We start from the raw sequence: 23,024 nt of genomic DNA on the forward strand, positions 1-23,024 counted from the left end.
AGATCTGGCACCCCTTTAAAAATAGTGCCTGCGCAGAGGCAGCTGGTGCCCCGCCACGTGATTGTGGGGGAGGGGGGGTGGAGAGGACCGCCCAATGTATGCAGATGAGCCATCGCGTGCTATATCGTGGCAGCGCGTGTGTGGTCCACCATTTATTCACCCACTGGCAGGAAAATAAAATTCAGCCCATAGATATAGTTTATTTCAAGACTTTTTACTTTGATGATTCTTTCCCTTTACAAAGATTTCATCTTGTAAGTGCCTTAGGTTTTACCATGTTAAAGGTGCTCTAAAAATGCGTGCTGTAACTGTTGTAGTTGAAGAGCTATTATTGCCCAAAGAGTGAAGTTTATTTTTATGCCGTTTTACTGTGTAGATTTGACACACTGGTAGATGAACTCAGGTAGGAGTAGGATAGGAGTTCTAGGAATTGGTCTCTGTATATATCAGCTTTGCAGGGAATAGCTTTTTGACTGCAGTCAGCTGTATATTTGCAGTAACACACTTTATTAGCCACTATGTGTTTATGCTCCTGTGTTTCAGCCATTTTAGACACCAATGCTATGGTCTATCTTTCTGCTGTAAATATCTTTGTGAATAAAGAATAGAGTGATATGTCTGAGGAAGAAAAAAATTGAAAGGATTAACTTCTTAGCTGGTAAGCACATTTTCATCTGAACTTAATTCTTCAAAATCCTATCCTGCCATTATAGAAAGGACATGAAAGCCACAGAGAGCACATATCATAGATTCACCCAGATAATAATAGCTTAGAGTAGTGACTTAAGATGCTGGCCTGAATTTTACTAATCCCTCGGCGTCAGGGATCGTGGCGGGGGAGCCTGTAAAATTCTACAGGGAGAGACCCGCCTTGAGCCCCGACGCCGAGGAGGCCATACCGCATTTTACTGGCAGCGGTGGGACCTCGGTGCAGCACTCCTCCGCCACTTGGTGGCGGCACAACCCCAATTACCATATGTAAAGCGTTACTTACCTTTCCTGATTATGCATCCCACTGCCTGTCACTCCACACTTCTGCATTTTTCACTGAACGGGCGGCTGGCACGTGTCGTCCCGTTCCGTCCTGTCCCGTTGATGAATATGAAAAGCCAACGGATGTCAGAAATAGGAGTACTCGCTCACATTGCAGGTAACTCTGCATATACCGAGGTCTCTACTCTGCATGCTGAAAGGGAGGTAGGAGGGGGGATGGGATGATAGAGGCACAAGTGCATACTGAGAGTGAGATAGGAGGGGTGATGGGATGACCGGTGTCCTAACTGTGCATACTGAAAGGGAGGTTAGGAGGGGGGGATGGGATTACTGGAGGGAAAGCTCTGCAAAGAACAAAGAAAATTACAGCACAGGAACAGGCCCTTCGGCCCTCCAAGCCTGCGCCGATCCAGATCCTCTATCTAAACATGTCGCCTATTTTCTAAGGGTCTGTATCTCTTTGCTTCCTGCCCATTCATGTATCTGTCTAGATACATCTTAAAAGGCGCTATCGTGCCCGCGCCTACCACCTCCGCTGGCAACGCGTTCCAGGCACCCACCACCCTCTGCGTAAAGAACTTTCCACGCATATCCCCCCTAAACTTTTCCCCTCTCACTTTGAACTCGTGACCCCTAGTAATTGAATCCCCCACTCTGGGGAAAAAGCTTCTTGCTATCCACCTCTCATGATTTTGTACACCTCAATCAGGTCCCCCCTCAACCTCCGTCTTTCTAATGAAAATAATCCTAATCTACTCAACCTCTCTTCATAGCTAGCGCCCTCCATACCAGGCAACATCCTGGTGAACCTCCTCTGCACCCTCTCAAAAGCATCCTTTTGGTAATGTGGCGACCAGAACTGCACGCAGTATTCCAAATATGGCCGAACCAAAGTCTTATACAACTGTAACATGACCTGCCAACTCTTGTACTCAATACCCCGTCCGATGAAGAAAAACATGCCGTATGCCTTCTTGACCACTCTATTGACCTGCGTTGCCAGCTTCAGGGAACAATGGACCTGAACACCCAAATCTCTCTGTACATCAATTTTCCCCAGGACTTTTCCATTTATTGTATAGTTTACTCTTGGATTGGATCTTCCAAAATGCATCACCTCTCATTTGCCCTGATTGAACTCCATCTGCCATTTCTCTGCCTAACTCTCCAATCTATCGATATTCTGCTGTATTCTCTGACAGTCCCCTTCACTATCTGCTACTCCACCAATCTTAGTGTCGTCTGCAAACTTGCTAATCAGACCACCTATACTTTCCTCCAAATCATTTATGTATATCACAAACAACAGTGGTCCCAGCACGGATCCCTGTGGAACACCACTGGTCACACGTCTCCATTTTGAGAAACTCCCTTCCACTGCTACTCTCTCTCCTGTTGCCCAGCCAGTTTTTTATCCATCTAGCTAGTACACCCTAGACGCCATGCGACTTCACTTTCTCCATCAGCCTACCATGGGGAACCTTATCAAACGCTTTACTGAAGTCCATGTATATGACATCTACAGCCCTTCCCTCATCAATCAACTTTGTCACTTCCTCAAAGAATTCTATTAAGTTGGTAAGACATGACCTTCTCTGCACAAAACCATGTTGCCTATCACTGATAAGCCCATTTTCTTCCAAATGGGAATAGATCCTATCCCTCAGTATCTTCTCCAGCAGCTTCCCTACCACTGACGTCAGGCTCACCGGTCTATAATTACCTGGATTTTCCCTGCTACCCTTCTTAAACAAGGGGACAACATTAGCAATTCTCCAGTCCTCCGGGACCTCACCTGTGTTTAAGGATGCTGCAAAGATATCTGTTAAGGCCCCAGCTATTTCCTCTCTCGCTTCCCTCAGTAACCTGGGATTTGCATGCATGAAGGCGTATCCTCCCTTGGTAAACGGCGCCTATACTGTATCATTATTTGTTTGTGTGTGTGTGTGAAGGAGCAATGGCACTCTAGTCACCCTAGATTGAATTTTACCAGCCCCTCGTTATCTGGGGTCGGTCGTGGCGGTGGAGGGGGGCCATAAAATACTTGTGGGAGCGGTCTGCCACGCCCCCCCCGATGCCGAGAAGGCCCCACTGCATTTTACCGGCGGCAGCGAAGACTCGATGCGACCCCCCCACCCCTTGGTGGCTGGGCCTTCGTTTAAATAGTCAAATCAAGGGAAAAACACTTCTTTTTTGCTGTGGGGATGGTAGGAAGGGGTTGAAGAGCAAAGGTGACCAAGTTCAGGGGGAAAAGGGCGGGTTAGAAATAAATAAAAACAAAATACTGCAGATGCTGGAAATCTGAAATAAAAACAAGAAATGCTGAAAGTACTCAGCAGGTCTGGCAACATCTGTGGAGAGAGAAGCAGAGTTAACGTTTCAGGTCAGGGACCCTTCTTCAGAACTGACAAGTATTAGAAATGTAAAAGGTTTTATGCAAGTAAAGCGGGGGGTGGGGCAAGCGATAACAAAAGAGGTGTTGAAGGTCACAGAGAATAACTGACCAGAAGGTCATGGAACAAAGGCAAACGGTATGTTAATGGTGTGCTGAAAGACAAAGTGTTAGTACAGAGAGGGTGTAAATTTACTGTAAAGCACAAAGCACTCCAAGCACAAACATTAAACAATTTTTAAAGAAAACAGGAACAGTGGGTAGGCACAGTAGAAACAAAGTAACCAAACTAAAAAAACTAAACTAAAATAATCAAATAAAAAAGAAAAAAAATCTAAACATAAAAAGGGGGGGCCCGTCATGCTCTGAAATTATTGAATTCATTGTTCAGTCCAGCAGGCTGTAGCTTGCCTAATCCGTAAATGAGATGCTGCTCCTCGAGCGTGCGTTGATGTTCGCTGGAACACTGCATCAATCCCAGGACAGAGATGTGAGCATGAGAGCAGGGGTGGGTGTTTTGAAATGGCCAGCAACCGGAAGCTCGGGCTCATGCTTACGGACTGAGCAGAGGTATTCCGCAAAGTGATCACCCAATCTGCGTTTGGTCTCCCCAATGTAGACAAGACCACATTGTGAGCAGCGAATGCAGTATACTAAATTGAAAGAAGTACAAGTAAATTGCTGCTTCACCTGAAAGGAGTGTTTGGGGCCTTGGATAGTGAGGAGAGAGGAGGTAAATGGGCAGGTATTACACCTCCTGTGATTGCAGGGAAAGGTGCCATGGGAAGGGGACGAGGTGTTGTGGGTAATGGAGTGGACGAGGGTGTTGCGGAGGGAACGATCCCTTCGGAATGCTGACGGGAAGGGAGGGGAAGATTCGTTTGGTAGTGGCATCACGCTGGATGTGGCAGAAGTGGCGGAGGATGATCCTTTGGATGTGGAGGCTGGTGGAGTGGAAAGTGAGGACAAGGGAAACCCTGTCGTGGTTCTGGGAGAGAACGGAAGGGGTGAGGGTAGAGGTGCGGGAAATGGGCCGGACACGATTGAGGGCCCTGTCAATCACAGTGGGGGGGATCCTTGGTTGAGGAAAAAGGAAGACATATCAGAAGCACTGTCATGGAAGGTTGCATCATCAGAGCAGATGCGTCGGAGCCAGAGAAACTGGGAGGCAGGGTGTGAAGACGTGTAGTCAAGTAGCTTTACAGTCAATTCACACCCTCTCTGTACTAAAGCTTTGTCTTTCAGCACACCATTAACATACCTTTTGCCTTTGTTCCATGACCTACTGGTCAGTTATTCTCTGTGACCCTGTCCTATCAACACCTCTTTTGTTATCTCTTGCCCCACCACCCACTTTACTTGCTTAAAACCTTTTACGTTTCTAATATTTGTCAGTTCTGAAGAAGGGTCACTAACCTGAAACGTTAACTCTGCTTCTCTCTCCACAGATGCTGCCAGACCTGGTGGGTTAGAAATAAAGGGTTTTTTTGGTGGCAAAGGCCCAAAAATAAAGTTTGTGGTCATTGGGGGAGTGATAGAGGACTTTCATCTTTTATTGAACAGTGGAGACTCCATGGCAAATAAATGTTTCTTTAAAAATGTAAATGCTCCTGAAGGGCTTGAAGCCCTTTAAAAATGGCGCTGGCGCCTGCGCGGTGGCGCCTGATGCCACTGTTCGGGACGGGGTGGCCACCCCCTCTATGTCATTGGGGGTAGCCGCTCCGCCTCCTCCATTTAAATGAGCCCCACCCGAAATATTGTGCTGGCTCAGCGGTGGCGCTTCCGTGTCAGAATACCACCGAGTTCAAAACGCGCCACCGCGATGTGTGGCGCACTAATAAAATTCAGCCCCCTGTGTGTGGAGAGGCTGTCAGAAACAGTAAGAGCATAATGGTTTTCTGGCTGGTGGGGGCAATCAATACAGCTGGTAGAATCTTTGTGGTCATACTGTGCCACCGTTAATGTGAGCTAAGAGAGGCAATGCCATGCCATGCCATGCCACATAGTTGATCCATGAAAGCACCTGATATACCTGTCAACACCAATGCCTGCCCTGTAGGGAACCTTTGAATAAATGAAGGATACAATTTTATTTATCACATTGAAATGGGTATGGCTCATCCTAGATTGTGTGATCCGCTTCTCCTGGAGATCCATATGCGCTGCAGGAAAAACCAACAGGCAGGTGCAGCCTATGTAGAGGCCCCGGTCATGAGCAGCAGCCCCCAAGGGGAGTTCGCCACTATAGAACGCAGAGCATCTCCAGGTCCTACATGACATACCAGCGGATGTGAGAGTGCCAGTGTCGGTGGCGACTGCACATGTACAGAGAGGTGGTGACGCAACCCTGTGCCCTGTTCAACGATGACCTGCAGCCCATGGGCTTCGGTGGACATCCTATGCCCGTTGTCCTCATAGTGGCAGCGGTTCTCAACCTTGATGCCTATGCAGCATTTAAGGGGCCCACCTCTGTGGGGTCACACAGTCAGCAGCGTACTGCTGCATCAGGGAGGTCACCGATGCCCTGTACTGGAGGGCCAGTGAGTATGTATGCTTCAGGAAGGACCCTAACAGCCAGGCCCAGAGGGCCATCAGTATCGGCACCATTGCCAGATAACCAAAGGTACAAGGAGTCATAGACTGCACCCATGTGGCCATTAGGCCTCCCGCCAGGCTACCAGCTGCAGACTTTACCATTAAGGGATTCATCTCAATCTAGGTACAGCTGGTATGTGATCATCAGAGACGCTTCATGCAAATCCTTACCCGTTGCTCAGGCACATGCCATGACGTCTGAATCCTGCGCCAGTCCCAGCTGCCGCTGCTGTTCACTGAACTGGCTAAGATGGAGGTATGGCTTCTTGGAGACGAGGGATACCCCTTGCAGACATGGAACCTGATACCAGAGAGAGATCCCAACACTGCTGCAGAGGTCAGATACAAGGCCAGCCACAGAGCTACAAGAGCCGCCACTGAGCAGACGATCAGCATGCTGAAAAAGCACTCCCACTGCCCGGATAGATCGGGTGGTGCCCTGTACTACGAAGCGCAAAGGGTAACTCCTTTCTTTGCTGCTTACTGTGCTCTGCACAACTATGCACCCAATAGGGGGCAGGCCTGGCATGATGAGGAGAGACATCAGCAGGATCCCTCCTCGGTCTATGAGGGCGCGGAGGACTTCGAAATGGCGCATGGGAGGGCAGAAGGCACCCAGGCTCCGCTTGCCAAGCAGCAAGATAGGGATGCACGGCAGTGGCTTATCAGACAAAGGCTCTCTGCTCCATAGGAACTGACACGAGCCCTGCAAGCCACACAGCTCACCTGCAATGCAGCAGTCCACATCTGCAACATCTTGGTCTAAACCATTAGAGGAAGCAGCAGACTGAGCCATTGTCCAAGTTGCTGCATCCGTGGAGAAGCACATGAGTAATGGTGGCATGGCAGTGATGGTATTGCATACATTGGCATTTGTGAAAGGCCAATGATGAAAAGGGATGAGACATTAATGGTAAATGCTGGCACACATCATTCACACAGAAAAAAGGAAACACGTCGGTGAAGAACATTTAGTGAAAAACGTATTTACATTGCAGTAACACCTGTGCATTCCCTTTTGCGAGTGCCCCTTCTCGGTGCAACCTCAGTGCTAGCTGCCTGACTGCAGGAAGGTTGCTGATCTGATTGCCCTTTGGCTGTGGATAACATCGGCAGTCGTCCTGCGCGCACGAGGCCTTGGGGGCCCCGGCTGGCTGGGGGAACCCTGCATCATCACAGAACTCACCTCAGCTGTCATGGCTGATGGAGCTTGACTCGCAGGCAGAGGGACCAGCTACCAGAATGGAATCACCTTGAGGGGGGACCCCAGATATGTCACGCTGGCTCGCTTCCTCCATCTCGGGGATCGTTTGAACCCCTCTGCTCTCCTGGGAAGGGGCAGGGACAGTCTCCATGTCTCCCTGGTCCCTCTCTCGCCTAGCCATTGCTGAATGGATGTCACAGCAGCAGTGAGGGATTGCAGGTCAGTGCATATTAATTGATTCTGACTCGCCAAGAGGCCTGCTGCCAGCTTAGTGGATGATGCCAGGCGCTTATATGCCGGGGATGTGGGAATTGTCATGGCCTGGATGGACTCCCCCATTGTCTGCTCAAAGCTGCGTATGGCCTGTGGCATCTCTGTCTGCTGTTGCCAGTACTTATTCATCAGCTCCAGCATGCCATGTGCTGATGACATCAGACGGCCATCAGTAACCTGGGGCTCAGCATGGGCCTGGCCACTCACAGCCCTCCGACTGTCAGGGGCCTCGGCTGTCTCAGCCTCAGTCAGCTACTCGGGCGCGTGTGCAGTGCTATCACCAGATTGTGACCCACACTCTAAAGCCAAATGGATATGTTAATGGATATTAATAAAATTCAGCCCGCTCAGTCTGTTTCCATTGGAGCTGAGAAAGCTAAGAGGCAATTTAATGAAGATTTTCCAAATTTTGAAGGGTTTTCATAAGGTAAGTAGGAGAAGATAAGTTGGGGAGTCAGTGATGAAGTGTCATCCATTTAAAATTGGCACTAAGAGAATGAAGAGAGAGGTTAGGAGAAAATCTGTTACACAGGTAGTTAGTAGAGCCTGGAACATTTTGCTATACAGAGTAATTGAGTTATAGACCATTGCATTTTATAAGGGATAAGTGGAACATTTGAAGCAGAGGAAAATACCGAGCTGTTGTGGAATGGGATTAGTTTTGGATTTCTCTCCCAAAGAGCCTACACAGACATGATAAGCCGAATGGCTTCTTTATGTGCTATCAGTTTCTAAAATGCTATGATCTGAATAATTTCCTGATTTGGATTGGCTGTTTTTGACATGGGTCTCGGGCCTCATTATAATAAAGCCAAAGTGACATTTGAGCCTACCAGCAAAGAGTTGTGCACTATATATGGTAGGACTTGAGGTTATGTGAGCTCGAGGGTCTGGGGATTGCAAGGTCCAGGATGGAAGGTGCATTAAGAGCTGGGTGGGAGCTTTGGGGGTCAAGAGAGGAGGCTAGGGGGTAAGAGTGGGGTTGCATTGATAGAGTGGATCAAGAGTAAGGAGAAGAAGGGTCAGTCAGGGTTGAGAAAAGAGGCCGGGGCCTGTGGGTAAATCAAAGGTTGGGAGAGGATGCCAAGGGAAAGGATCAGGGGTTAGGTCATAACGGGGAAGATCAGGGATTGGGGTCAGGAGTGGAAACAATGGGAGGGGGGAAGCAGTGGCCATTCATGTGGGGTTAGGAGGAGCACTCCTACCTAGCTGTATAGTCAGGTGAGTTATTTACTTTCTTGGTTGGCAGACAATCCTTAGAGCTGGTTTCCCTCAGTGCAGCCAATGATAGTGACTGCTTCAGGGAAAACCAGTCTTGGAGAGGTGGTCTCAGACAGGCATTTGGCCCTTTAGTTGCATATCCCAAGTGCCAAATGCTTCAGGCATGTGTAAAGAACATCCATTTTGTTTCATTTCCCAATATGGCAGGCGGCACACTTCTAGCCTTCCAGCCAGAATGTGTTGGTGGGGGAGTGGGGTTGGCTGGGGGGGGGGGGGGAGTGGGGTTGGGGGTGGGGTGGGGGGGAGTGGGGTTGGTGGTGGTGGTGGTTGTTAGTAAGCCCATGAATGCCCATGTGGCCACATTTATAGACCAATGTCTGTCCACCAACAGCACTTTTTATTCTTCAAAAATATTGTGTGGAAAAATCTGTCTGGCAAAATTGCTTTCAGTGGTAACCAAATGTAGGAAGAGACTGTGGGCTGGATTTTATTAGTGCGCCGTGCTTCAGCATGGAAGTGCCTCCACATAGCCCCCGTGATATTACGTGTGCGGGCTGATTTAAATAGAGGGATGGGTTGGCCGCCCCCGATGACGTAGCGGGGGCAGCCGCCATGTCCCCATCAATGGAGTCCGGCACCGCTGCGCAGGCGCCGATGCCATTTTTAAATGGCTTTAAGCCTTTAGAAGTAAATTTAATTTTTAAAGGTGCAGTATTCGTTACTTTTTATTAACAAATAATAATGACATGGAGGCCCTTCCCCCATCCCCCCAATGGTCATTTTGTTGCCCGATATTAACAACACTTGCCTTTTTCCCTACCCGAACTTTCCCCCCCAACCTTCTAACTTTTGCCCTTCAACCTCTTCTCATCATCCCCACAGCTAATAAACAGTGTTTTCCCCGTTCCCCCACCCCTCCTGCCCTGAAAATGTTATTCCTCCCTCCCCACCAGGTTCTCGCCTCAGAACTCCGTATGGAGTTCCGAAGGCGCGCAAAGTACAAACGGCGGGCATAAAATCGACGTGGGATGGCGGCCACCTACAGATAAGTTCATTTACATATCATTATTGTGCATTTAAATATTTAGATGAAGAGCCCGCCGCCATGTGGACCCCCACGACTGGTAATATGCGGCAGGCCCTTCTCGACATCAGGGGTCGAGGCGGGCCTCCCCCCACAGAATTTTACCGCCCCCCGCCCCGCCGCCGTGCCAAGGGGTTGGTAAAAGTCAGCCCTCTGTCTTCCGATTCTTGGGACATTGCTGTCTGACCATGTAACTTTCCCCCAAAAATCAAATATTTAAAAGAAAGAGTAACTGCAGGGTGATGTAGTATGGCACAATAGGATGTGCCTCACAGGTTTTCCTTGTTTTCTATTTCAAAATTAGAATCTTGGCTTGCAGTTGGCTTAGCTTACACATGAAATTTGAAAGATGAATTTTTAAAAAAATGCATCTTAAACAATTCAGCGTATTTATTTTTGGGAATATCTACTGTGAAAGATGTAATTGTGGTTATTATGATTGTGAAGCTTTGAATTCTATTTAGAATTTGAAGGTACACTAACTATAAAGAAAATTATTTGTATGTATTTTTCCTGTTCAGATGCCAACCCCATCCCAGTGATGTTACACAAAGCTAACACAAGCACTGGTGCAGCTATAAGGTAAGCATAGCTTTGTGCATAATGACAACTGTACCCAAGATTTGTGGATTGTTGGCTGGGTACAATGCTGTGATAATTAAATCTATTATGAATTCATTAAGGTTGCCATGTCCATAATATAGCTCATTAAAATGTTTGGTTTTGCCTTTAGTTGATCAAATTGTCCTTTTCTTCTAAGTCTTGAAAAATCATCATTTCTGGTACATGAATGAAATTTAGTGCTGTTACATTGATGGTAACTTAAATTTGAAATTTAACTCTGACTTGCGGATCAAAATTTGAATTTCAAGGACTATATATCTGTCTGCAATGTTACAATCCAAATAAAATTTGAGAATTAATTGAGCAGAGAAATTGTACAGCTCTGTGACCACCCACCTTTGTGCACAAACCTTTTCTGTTACCATTTTCAGAAATTTTAACTACGAAATTTCAGAGTTTGCTGATTATTCCAAAGTAAAAAAAATTCTGTTGTAGTTTACTTTGTTTTTGCTCTGTAGAACTGCAGTAAACTTACTGATGTTAAGAATCATTTGAATCTTTAGTTACTGTTTATGTACAGAAATCTAGAAAGGAATTGATACATAAAACTCAATTAAATATTAAAACTGCAGCTTTTTGTTTGTATGTTAATACATAATTGTATTCTCATGGCTTAGGGTCTTGACTTTATTTTAGATTTGCAATAAAGTTCAAATAAGCACTTGGCTAGTTTTCCCCAAAATAATGTATTTGGATATGGAGTTTTTAAAAATACAAACTGCTTACATTGATTAGCAGGTACTATGAGTCTGCAGGATAACATCATATTGATTCCTTAAGCAAATCCTATTCACTAACATCATTGCAAGGTGGCCTGTAACTGTGAATGTATTTAAATTAATGATTTTCATTGAAAGTATTTTATAGGTCAGTAACTGGAATAGTTTTTGTTTTCATATAAAATGTACAATTTTACATTTAAAACAGGCCTTAACCCTAGTTGAATGTTGTTTGCAAATCTTTTTACAAACCTTTATAATCGTGCACTATTTTACATTTGAAAATAGGCCTGCTACTCAAAGACACATGACATTAAACATTTTTAGAAAGGAAAAATGTTGTGGTGAATGTTATCTCTGGAAAAATTGTAGTATCCGCATAGTACTTGACTGCACTGTTGATGTTTCCTTTTAAAATGGACAATTTGCAATCGTCTTTTCATTCAGAAACACCATCTAAATGCAACTAACTAATCAAAATTAATTAACAGTACTAAGGGGGAGATGGTGGTGTCGTGGTAATGTCACTGAACTAATAATCCAGAGGCACAGGCTAATGCATTGGGGTCTCAGGTTCAAATCCCACTATGGCAGTTGGTGGAATTTGAATTCAATTAATTAATAGAAAAAAATCTGGAATTGAAAGCTAGTCTCAGTAATGGTGCCATGAAACTATCATCAATTGTTGTAAGAATCCATCTGGTTCACTAATGTCCTTTAGGGAAGGATATCTGCCCTCTTTACCTGGTCTGGCCGACATATGACTCCACAGCAATGTGGTTGACTCTTAATTGCCCTCTGAAATGGCCGAGCAAGCCAGTCAGTTGTCAAGGGCAATTCGGGATGGGCCTGTGACGCCCACATCCTATGAAAGAATTTTTTAAAAAAATGTTTTTGGGTTATGAACATAGGAATTCGGAGCAGGAGTAGGCCATTGGGCACCTTTGTGCCTGCTCCGCCATTTAATGGCTGATCTGATTGTGGCCTCAACTCCACTTTTCCGCCCACCCCCGATACCCTTTTACTCCCTTGTTAGTGAAGAATTTATCTACCTCTGCCTTAAAAATATTCAATGACCCTGCCCCATGCATTTGTTGCTCTTGTCCTTCGAGGTGGTAGAGGTCGCGGGTTTGGAAGGTGCTGTCTAAGGAGGCTTGGTGCGTTGCTGCAGTGCATCTTGTAGATGGTACACAGTGCTGCCACTGTGCGTCGGTGGTGGAGGGAATGAATGTTTGTGGATGGTGTGCCAATCAAGCGGGCTGCTTTGTTCTGGATGGTGTTGAGCTTCTTGAGTGTTGTTGGAGCTGCACCCATCCAGGCAAGTGGAGAGTATTCCATCACACTCCTGACTTGTGCCTTGTAGATGGTGGACAGGCTTTGGGGAGTCAGGAAGTGAGTTACTCGCTGCAGGATTCCTAACTTCTGACCTGCTCTTGAAGCCACAGTATTTATATGGCTACTCCAGTTCAGTTTCTGGTCAATGGTAGCCCCTAGGATGTTGATAGTGGGGGATTCAGCGATGCTAATTCCATTGAATGTCAGGGGGAGATGGTTAGATTCTCTCTTGTTGGAGATGGTCATTGCCTGGCACTTGTGGCGCAAATGTTACTTGCCACTTATCAGCCCAAGCCTGGATATTGTCCAGGTCTTGCTGCATTTCTACATGGACTGCTTCAGTATTTGAGGAGTCGCGAATGGTGCTGAACATTGTGCAATCATCAGCAAACATCCCCACTTCTGACCTTATGGTTGAAGGAAGGTCATTGATGAAGCAGCTGAAGATGGTTGGGCCGAGGCCGCTACCCTGAGGAACGCCTGCAGTGATGTCCTTGGAGCTCAGATGATTGACCTCCAACAACCACAGCCATCTTCCTTTGCGCTAGGTATGACTCTAACCGGCAGAGAGGTTGCCCCTTGATTCCCATTCACTCCAGTTTTGCTAGGGCTCCTTGATGCCATACTCGGTCAAATGCTGCCTTGATGTCAAGGGCAGGCACTCTCACCTCACCTCTGGAGTTCAGCTGTTTTGTCCATGTTTGGACCAAGGCTGTAATGAGGTCAGGAGCTGTGTGGCCCTGGAGGAACCCAAACTGAGCATCGCTGAGCAGGTTATTGCGAAGCAAGTGCTGCTTGATGGCACTGTTGATGACACCTTCCATCGCTTTACTGATGATTGAGAATAGACTGATGGGGCGGTAATTGGCCGGGTTGGACGTCCTGCTTTTTGTGTACAGGACGTACCGGGGCAATTTTCCACATTGCCGGGTAGATGCCAGTGTTGTAGCTATACTGGAACAGCTTGGCTAGGGGTGTGGCAAGTTCTGGAGCACAGGTCTTCAGTACTATTGCCAGAATATTGTCAGGACCCATAGCTTTTGCAGTATCCAGTGCCTTCAGTCGTTTCTTGATATCACGCGGAGTGAATCGAATTGGCTGAAGTCTGGCATGTGATACTGGGGACTTCAGGAGCGGCTGAGATGTATCATCAATTCGGCACTTCTGGCTGAGGATTGTTGCAAATGCTTCAGCCTTATCTTTCGTACAGAAGTGCTGGGCTCCCCATTGAGGATGGGGATATTTGTGGAGCCACCTCCTGCAGTTAGTTGTTTAATTGTCCACCACCATTCATGACTGGATGTGGCAGGACTGCAGAGCTTAGATCTGATCCGTTGGTTATGGGATTGATTGCTCTGTCTGTTGCATGCTGCTTATGCAGTTTGGCATGCAAGTAGTCCTGAGTTGCAGCTTCACCAGGTTGACACCTCATTTTGAGGTATGCCTGGTGCTGCTCCTGGCATGCCCTCCTGCACTCTTCATTGTTTTTTTATTATTCATTTATGGGATGTGGGCGACGCTGACCAGGCCAGCATTTATTGCCCATCCCTAATTGCCCTCGAGAAGGTGGTGGTGAGCTGCCTTCTTGAACCGCTGCAGTCCATTTGGGGTAGGTATACCCACAGTGCTGTTAGGAAGGGAGTTTCAGGATTTTGACCCAGCGACAGTGAAGGAACGGCGATATAGTTCCAAGTCAGGATGGTGTGTGACTTGGACGGGAACTTGCAGGTGGTGGTGTTCCCATGTATTTGCTGCTCTTGTCCTTCTAGTTGGTAGAGGTCGCGGGTTTGGAAGGTGCTGTCTAAGGAGCCTTGGTGCATTGCTGCAGTGCACCTTGTAGATGATACACACTGCTGCCACTGTGTGTCGGTGGTGGAAGGAGTGAATGTTTGTAGATGGGGTGCCAATCAAGCGGGCTGTTTTGTTCTGGATGGTGTTGAGCTTCTTGAGTGTTGTTGGAGCTGCACCCATCCAGGCAAGAGGAGAGTATTCCATCACACTCCTGACTTGTGCCTTGTAGATGGTGGACAGGCCTTGGGGAGTCAGGAAGTGAGTTACTCGCGTCAGGATTCCTCGCCTCTGACCTGCTCTTGTAGCCACGGTATTTATTTGGCTACTCCAGTTCAGTTTCTGGTCAATGGTAACCCCTAGGATGTTGATAGTGGGGGATTCAGCGATGGTAATGCCGTTGAATGTCAAGGGGAGATGGTTAGATTCTCTCTTGTTGGAGATGGTCATTGCCTGGCACTTGTGTGGCGCGAATGTTATTCGCCACTTATCAGCCCAAGCCTGGATATTGTCCAGGTCTTGCTGCATTTCTACACGGACTGCTTCAGTATCTGAGGAGTCACGAATGGTGCTGAACATTGTGCAATCATCAGCGAACATCCCCACTTCTGACCTTATGATTGAAGGAAGGTCATTGATGAAGCAGCTGATGATGGTTGGGCCTAGAACACTACCCTGAGGAACTCCTGCAGTGATGTCCTGGAGCTCAGATGATTGACCTCCAACAACCACAACCATCTTCCTTTGCGCTAGGTATGACTCCAGCCAGCGGAGGGTTTTACCCCTGATACCCCTTGACCTCAGTTTTGCTAGGGCTCCTTGATGCCATACTCGGTCAAATGCTGCCTTAATGTCAAGGGCAGTCACTCTCACCTCACCAGGGTTGGTCTCCTGGCTTGATGGTAATGGTAGAGTGGGGGATATGCCGGGCCATGAGGTTACAGATTGTGGTTGAGTACAGTTCTGCTGCTGCTGATGGCCCACAGCGCCTCATGGACGCCCAGTTTTGCATTGCTAGATCTGTTCGAAATCTATCCCATTTAGCACAGTGATAGTGCCACACAACACGATGGACAGCATCCTCAATGTGAAGGCGGGACTTCGTCTCCACAAGGACTGTGCGGTGGCCACTGCTACAAATACAGTCATGGACAGAAGCATCTGCGGCAGGCAGATTGGTGAGGACAAGGTCAAGTTTGTTTTTCCCTCGTGTTAGCTCCCCCACCACCTGCCGCAGACCCAGTCTAGCAGCTATGTCCTTTAGTACTCGGCCAGCTCGGTCAGTAGTAGTGCTACCAAGGCATTCTTGGTGATGGACATTGCAGTCCCCCACCCAGAGTACATTTTGTGCCCTTGCCACCCTCAGTGCTTCCTCCAAATGGTGTTCAACATGGAGTAGTACTGATTCATCAGCTGAGGGAGGGCGGCAGGTGGTAATCAGTAGGAGGTTACCTTGCCCATGTTTGACCTGATGTCATGAGACTTCATGGGGTCCAGAGTCGATGTTGAGGACTCCCAGGGCAACTCCCTCCCTACTATATACCACTGTCCCGCCACCTCTGCTGGGTCTGTCCTGCCAGTGGGACAGGACATACCCAGGGATAGTGATTGCATTGTGTGGGACATTGTCTGTAAGGTATGATTCCATGAGTATGGCTGTGTCAGGCTGTTACTTGACTAGTCTGTGGGACAGCTCTCCCAACTTCCGCACAAGTCCCCAGATGTTAGTAAGGAGGACTTTGCAGGGTCGACAGGGCTGGGTTTGCTGTTGTCGTTTCCGGTGCCTAGGTCGATGCCGGGTGGTCCGTCCGGTTTCATTCCTGTTTATTCACTTCGTAGTGGTTAGATACAACTGAGTGGCTTGCTAGGCTATTTCAGAGGGCATGTAAGAGTTAACCACATTGCTGTGGGTCTGGAGTTACATGTAGGCCAGACCAGGTAAGGACAGCAGATTTCCTTCCCTAAAGGTCATTAGTGAACCAGATGGGTTTTTCCAACAATTGACAATGGTATCATGGCCATCATTAGACTAGTTTTTAATTCCAGAATTATTAATTAAATTCAAATTCCACTTTCTGCTGTGGTGGGATTCGAACCCATGTCTCCAGATCAATACCCTGGGTCTCTGGTTACTGGTCCAGTGATAATACCACTCCGCCACCGCCTACCCTAATATGAAGGACAAGAGGATAAGCAGGGAAAGAGTAGGGCCCATTAAGGCCCAAAATGGCAATCTGTGTATGGAGCCGGAGGATATAGGTGAGGTTTTAAATGATTACCTTTCATCTGTGTTCACTATGGAGAAGGACGATGTAGGTGTAGAGATCAGTGAGGGGGATTGTGATATACTTGAACATATTAGCATTGAAAGGGAGGAAGTATTAGCTGTTTTAGCAGGCTTAAAAGTGGATAAATCCCCAGGCCCAGATGAGATGTTTCCCAGGCTGTTATGTGAGGCAAAGGAGGAGATAGCAGGGGCTCCGACACAAATTTTCAAATGCTCTCTGGTCACAGGAGAGGTATCAGAGGAATGTAGGACAGCGAATGTGGTACCATTATTCAAGAAGGGTCGCAAGGATAAACCAGGTAATTACAGGCTTGTGAGTCTTGCATCGTTGGTTGGGAAACTATTGGAAAAATTTCTGAGGGACAGATTAATCTCCACTTGGAGAGGCAGGGATTAATCAGGGATAGTCAGCATGGCTTTGTCAGGGGGAGATCATGTCTAACTAACTTGATTGAATTTTTCGAGGAGGTGACTAGATGTGTAGATGAGGGTAAAGCGGTTGATGTCGTCTACATGGACATCAGTAAGGCTTTTGATAAGGTCCCGCATGAGAGATTGGTTCAGAAAGTAAAAGCCCATGGGATCCAGGGCAATTTGGCAAATTGGCTTAGTGACAGGAGGCAGAGGGTGATGCTCGAGGGTTGTTTCTGCGAGTGGAAGCCTGTGACCAGTGGTGTACCACAGGGATCCGTGCTGGGCCCCTTGCTGTTTGTAGTGCACATTAATGATTTAGACGTGAATGTAGGAGGTATGATCAGTAAGTTCGTGGATGACATGAAAATTGGTGGTACCATAAATCTCTTCTCTCTTTGGCCTCCTTGTCTCGAGAGACAATGGGTAAGCGCCTGGAGGTGGTCAGTGGTTTGTGAAGCAGCGCCTGGAGTGGCTATAAAGGCCAATTCTAGAGTGGCAGACTCTTCCACAGGTGCTGCAGATAAAATTGGTTGACAGGGCTGTTACGCAGTTGGCTCTCTCCTTGCACTTCTGTCTTTTTTCCTGCCAACTGCTAACTCTCTTCGACTCGCCACACTTTAGCCCCGCCTTTATGGTTGCCCGCCAGCTCTGGCGATCGCTGGCAACTGACTCCCACGGTACTATAAATAGTGAGGAGGAAAGCCTTAGCTTACAGGATGATGTGGATGGGCTGGTAAGATGGGCAGAGCAGTGGCAAACGGAATTTAATCCTGAGAATTGTGAGATGATGCATTTTTGGAGGACTAACAAGGCAAGGGAATATACAATGGATGGTAGGATTTTAGGAAGTACAGAAGGTCAGAGGGACCTTGATGTACTTGTCCATAGATCACTGAAGGCAGCAGCACAGGTAGATAAGGTGGTTAAGAAGGCATATGGGATACTTGCCTTTATTAGCCAAGGCATAGAATATAAGAGCAGGGAGGTTATGATGGAGCTGAATAAAACGCTAATTAGGCCACAGCTGGAGTACTGTGTACAGTTCTGATCACCACACTATATGAACGATGTGATTGCACTGGAGAGAGTGCAGAGGAGATCACCAGGATGTTGCCTGGGCTGGAGCATTTCAGCTATGAAGAGAGACTGAAAAGGCTAGGGTTGTTTTCCTTTGAGCAAAGAAGGCTGAGGGCGGACATGATTGAGCATTTGCAAAATTATGAGGGGCATTAATAGATTAGATAGGAAGAAACATTTTCCCTTAGTGGAGGGGTCAATAACCAGGGGGCATAGATTTAAAGTAAGGGGTAGGAGGTTTAGAGGGGATTTGAGGAAAAGTTTTTTCACCCAGAGGGTGGTTGGAATCTGGAATGCACTGCCTGAAGAGGTGGTAGAGGCAGGAACCATCACAACATTTAAGAAATATTTAGATGAGCACTTGAAGCGCCATAGCTACAAGGCTATGGGCTAAGTGCTGGAAAATGGGATACGAATAGGTAGGTGCTTGATGGCCGGCACAGACACGATGGGCCAAAGGGCCTGTTTCTATGCTGTATGATTCTATGACTATATGACTCAATGACTGAGCTTTCACGGCCCTTGGGGTAGAGAATTCCAAAGATTCACAACCCTCTGAGTAAAGAAATTTCTCCTCAACTCTGTCTTAAGTGGCTTCCCCCTTATTTTGAAATTGTGTCCCCTGGTTCTAGACTCCCCAACCAGGGGAAAGATCTTATCTGCATCTCCCCTGTCTATCCCTTTAAGTATTTTGTAAATTTCAATGAGATCACTTTTCATTCTTCGAAACCCTGGAGAATACAGGCCCAGTTTCCCCAATCGTTCTTCATAGGACAGTAATGCCATCCCGGGAACAAATCTGATGAACTTTCGTTGCACTCCCTCTATGGCAGTGATATCCTTCCTAAGGTAAGGGCACCAAAACTGCACACAGTACTCCAGGTGCAGTCTAACCAAGGTTGTATACAATTGAAGCAAGACTGCGTTACTCCTGTGCTCAAATCCTCTTGCGATAAAGGCTAACATACCATAGCCTTCCTAATTGCCTGCTGCACCTGCAGGCCAATACAGTAATTTGAGAGGTGAAGTGAAGAGGAAAATACGACTGGCAGAGAGAGAATATGAGAATAGAATGGCAGTTCACATAAAAGGGAACCCAAAAATCTTCCACCAGCACGTAAATAGTTAGTAGGTAGTAAGAGGCGGGGTGGGCCCTATTAGGGACAAAGAGAGTGATATATGCAAAGGGGCGCAGGACAAGGCTAGAATACTTCATTGAATCATAGAATGGTTACAGCACAGAAGGAGGCCATTCAGCCTGTTGTATCCGTGCCAGCTCTCTGCAAGAACAACTCCCCAATCCCACTCCCCTGCCTTTTCCCCATAGCCCTGTATATTTTTCCTCTTCAGATAATTATCCAGTTCTCTTTCGAAGGCCTTGAATGAATCTGCCTCTACCACACTATCAGGCAGTGCATTCCAGATCTTAATCTCTCACTGCATAGAGAAGTTTTTCCTCATATTGCTGTTGCTTTCGCCAGTCACCTTAAATCAGTGTCCTCTGGTTCTGGATCCTTCGATCAATGGAAACAGTTTCTCCCCATCTACTTTGTCCAGTCCCCTCATGATTTTGAACACCTCTACCAAATCTTAATGAGTACTTTGCATCGGTGTTTAGTAAGGAAGAGGTTGCTGACAAAATATCGGTAGAAGCGGAGATGGTAGAGGTAATGGATGGGTTGAAAATTGAAGGGACATATGTACAGGATAGGCAGGCTATGCTTAGAGTGGATAAGTCGCTTGGTCTGGATGGCTTGCATCCCAAGTTGCTAAAGGTAGTGGGAGTGGAGATCATAGAAGGGCTTCCCATAAACTTCCAATCTTTCCTAGATATGGGGCAGTGCCAGAGATTGGAGAGTGGCAAATGTGACACCCTTATTTAAGAAAGGGTATAAGGACATTCCTAGTCACTACAGGCCTGTTAGTTTAGAGTTTAATCAGACTTTAAAATGGAATATAACACACTAGTTATACAGCAAAAACATATGAACGTGACAAGTAGCAAGTACTGGTCCAGATCGGGCAGGACGGCTGGCATACACGAACATCTCTCTTTTTTTCTTCTTCGAATTCTCTTCTCGGTGCCCCACGTCTTCTCGACTTCTCGAACAACTCAGGAGTGTTGGAACGGAGTCTTCTTTGAGTGTCCTTCTCCACTGCCTAACTGCACTGAGGCCTCCCAAAGTCTCTTACTTTATTCCCTTTTTAGGGGTGGACACCTGGATAGATTATTGGCAAGTCTTTTTGCCCTATAAGGATTTACCTTGTTTTGAAATACCTTATAAAATGTCGGGTTCTTTATCTCAACCTTGGGTTGAAAATCTCGCCTTTAATGTCATTCATCTGCCTTTAGCTTCTTGAGCCTTTGCATGTACCTTCTGTCCTTAATCAATCACTCACCCTTTCCTTATTGAACCTCAAGCTGTTCTCTCTGTGAGTAGTCCAAAAACATTCCACCTCCAGCTTTCAAAGCTAACTTTCAGATGTTTCATTAACTCGTATCTGTCCTATCAACATTTATTTATGTCTAAGACTGTTTGTAAGGTCTGTTAACAAGTTGTTTATAATGGCCATTCAGTTCAGCTGGTCTTATTTCTTATCAAACTGTTGAACCATGGAGTGATTTGCCAAAATAAATTCTATTCTACTTCCACACACTGATTAACTAACATTCCAGCAGAGTCGTAGTTCAGCGAGGTTGAATGAAAAGCTCAGCACAGTTTTGTAGTATGGTTGTTTGTTTTAAGTATCTACCAGTTGCTGTCCCACTCGGCCTCGTCTGATCATGGCCCCTTTCCAAGCTAGGTGCAGCTGTCATCATCTAAGAATAATCATTCCAGTGGTTTGTTTCTGGAGAAACCTTGAGCAATTTCCAGTAAAACGAACCTTAGAGCACTAATCTGTTCCTTTACCTATTCCAGGCTGATTTATATATGTATTGTATATACTAGGCCTATTACTAATTTCTGACACTCCTTAAGATATTTTAGTGACTGACCCACCTCCCTACACCTCTCCACCTCTTTACCTTGCTTTCCTCCTTTAAAACACTTCTTAAAACCTACCCCTGACCAAGCTTTTGGCTATCTGCCTTAATGTCTCCTTATGTGGCTAGGTGTCACATTTTGTTTTATAATGCCCTTATGAAGTGGCTTGGGATGTTTTATTACATTAAAGGTGCTATATAAACACAAGGAGAAGTTCCCCAGGAAATGAGAGATGCCCAAAGCATAAATATGTACAAGCACAAAGTGACAAGTCAGATTGTAATAACTACCACAACATTTCACTATTGTGTGTAGTTGGAAACATCTTTGCTCGCATAGCGCTCAGTCACCTACAAAAACTTGCCAATGATGTCTATCCAGAAAGCCAATGTGGATTCAGAGCTGGTCGTTCAACGATGGACATGATTGTTTCCTTGAAAAGTGCAGACAACAGCAGAAGCCACTATATGTTGCTTTTGTAGACCTGACCAAAGCCTGGTTTTTGGATCTGGTTAGCAGAGATGGTCTGTTCTCCCTATTTCAAAAAATCGGTTGTTCACCGAAACTACTCCAGCTCATGAAATCTTTCCACTGTGAAGTGAAAGGAAGAATCATCTACAATGGAATGTCATCAGATTCATTCCCAATACTCAGTGGAGTAAAGCAGGTTGTGTTCATGCACCAGCGCTGTTTGGCATCTTCTCTTCCTGCATGCTTTTGTGCATAAAGATTTTAGAGAAGGAGTGTTACTACACATGAGAGCAGATGAAATACTGTTCAACCTGTCCAGATTGAGAGCAAAGACCAAAGTTAGACATGTTTTGATACACTCTGATCTGTTTGCTGAAAAAACAGTTTTTGTGGTGCATTCAGCTGAAGGCCTGCAGTCAATTCTAAGGGCCTCCTCAACTGCTGCAGAGGAATTTGGGCTCACGATCAGCCAACAAAAGACCGTGACAAGGACTTAAGGTGGTCAGTCCAAAGCAGCATTAAGACTAAACAACATTGAATTGAATAATATAGATAAATTCTGCTACCTGGGACCAACAGTCTCTAGTGAAATGAAGCTTGATGAGGAGATATCCGTTCGTATTGGTAGTACTGCCGCAACATTGGAAAGCTTCAGGCAAGAACCTGGGAAAACCCCAACTCTCAATTCCCACATAATTATGGATCTATAATGCCTGCTTATTAAGTAGGCTGCTATATGGCACTGAGACTTGGGACTACATATCAGAAGCAGGATCACAGATTGAATTCATTTCTTATGCGTTGCTTGAGAAAGATCCTTGGGATCCATTGGCAGACTAGAGTCCCCAACACACAAGTACTGCAGCTTTCTAATTAAGAAAGTATCATGGCAATGCTCAAGCAATGATGATGGCTTGGCTATGTCGTTAGAGTGGATGATGGTAGCCTACCAGAAGATGCACTGCATAGAGAACTTGGTGCCAATAGACCCATTGGGTGGCCAAAGCAAGATATCAGAACTCATGCAAGCATGACATAATTTCATGCCAGATTGACTTAAATAGCAGGGAACAGTCTGCACATGACCGAAACATGTGGCGCTGAAGTCTCCACATTGGACCACAGAAATTTGAAGAACTATGTCTTCAGTTTGCCACAGAAAAGCACCATTCCAGGAAGGAGCATGCAGCAGTCGCCTCTGCATGAGTGAATGACAATCAATGATGTCCCCATTGCAGCCGGGAATGCCTTGCTCGAATTGGACTGTACTCCCAGCTGAAGACTCACAACAGATGAACAGTAGATGTGAATCATTGGCAACAATGCAAAGCCAAAGAGAAAGAAGATAAACACAAGTTGATGTTGTTAAAACTGCAAGTGGACAGGTTGGAGTTGGATATGCCATTTCTTTATTTTTAACCACCTGCTCTGGGGTGGGTTGAAAATTATCCCCCTTGGTTATTTTGCTTTAAGGTAAGGCCTAATTCTTAAACACTTATCTGAAGTTCTACCTAAAATTTCCATTTTAAGGAATTATGTTTCCAAAATTCTTTTACCCTC

At 46.3% G+C, this 23,024-nt stretch overlaps 1 protein-coding gene across 1 annotated transcript in view; it reads left to right on the top strand.

The window, feature by feature from the left end:
- zcchc14 (zinc finger, CCHC domain containing 14) overlaps positions 1–23,024 on the top strand; it is a 195,899-nt gene that overhangs the window by 97,669 nt on the left and 75,206 nt on the right. Inside the window, exon 7 of the mRNA XM_068049302.1 lies at positions 10,284–10,344. Within this exon, the coding sequence (XP_067905403.1) occupies positions 10,284–10,344 (61 nt within the window). The remainder of the gene's footprint in view (positions 1–10,283; positions 10,345–23,024) is intronic.

This window comes from Heterodontus francisci, chromosome 17 (assembly GCF_036365525.1).
Source record: "Heterodontus francisci isolate sHetFra1 chromosome 17, sHetFra1.hap1, whole genome shotgun sequence".
Classification (NCBI taxonomy): Eukaryota; Metazoa; Chordata; class Chondrichthyes; order Heterodontiformes; family Heterodontidae; genus Heterodontus; species Heterodontus francisci.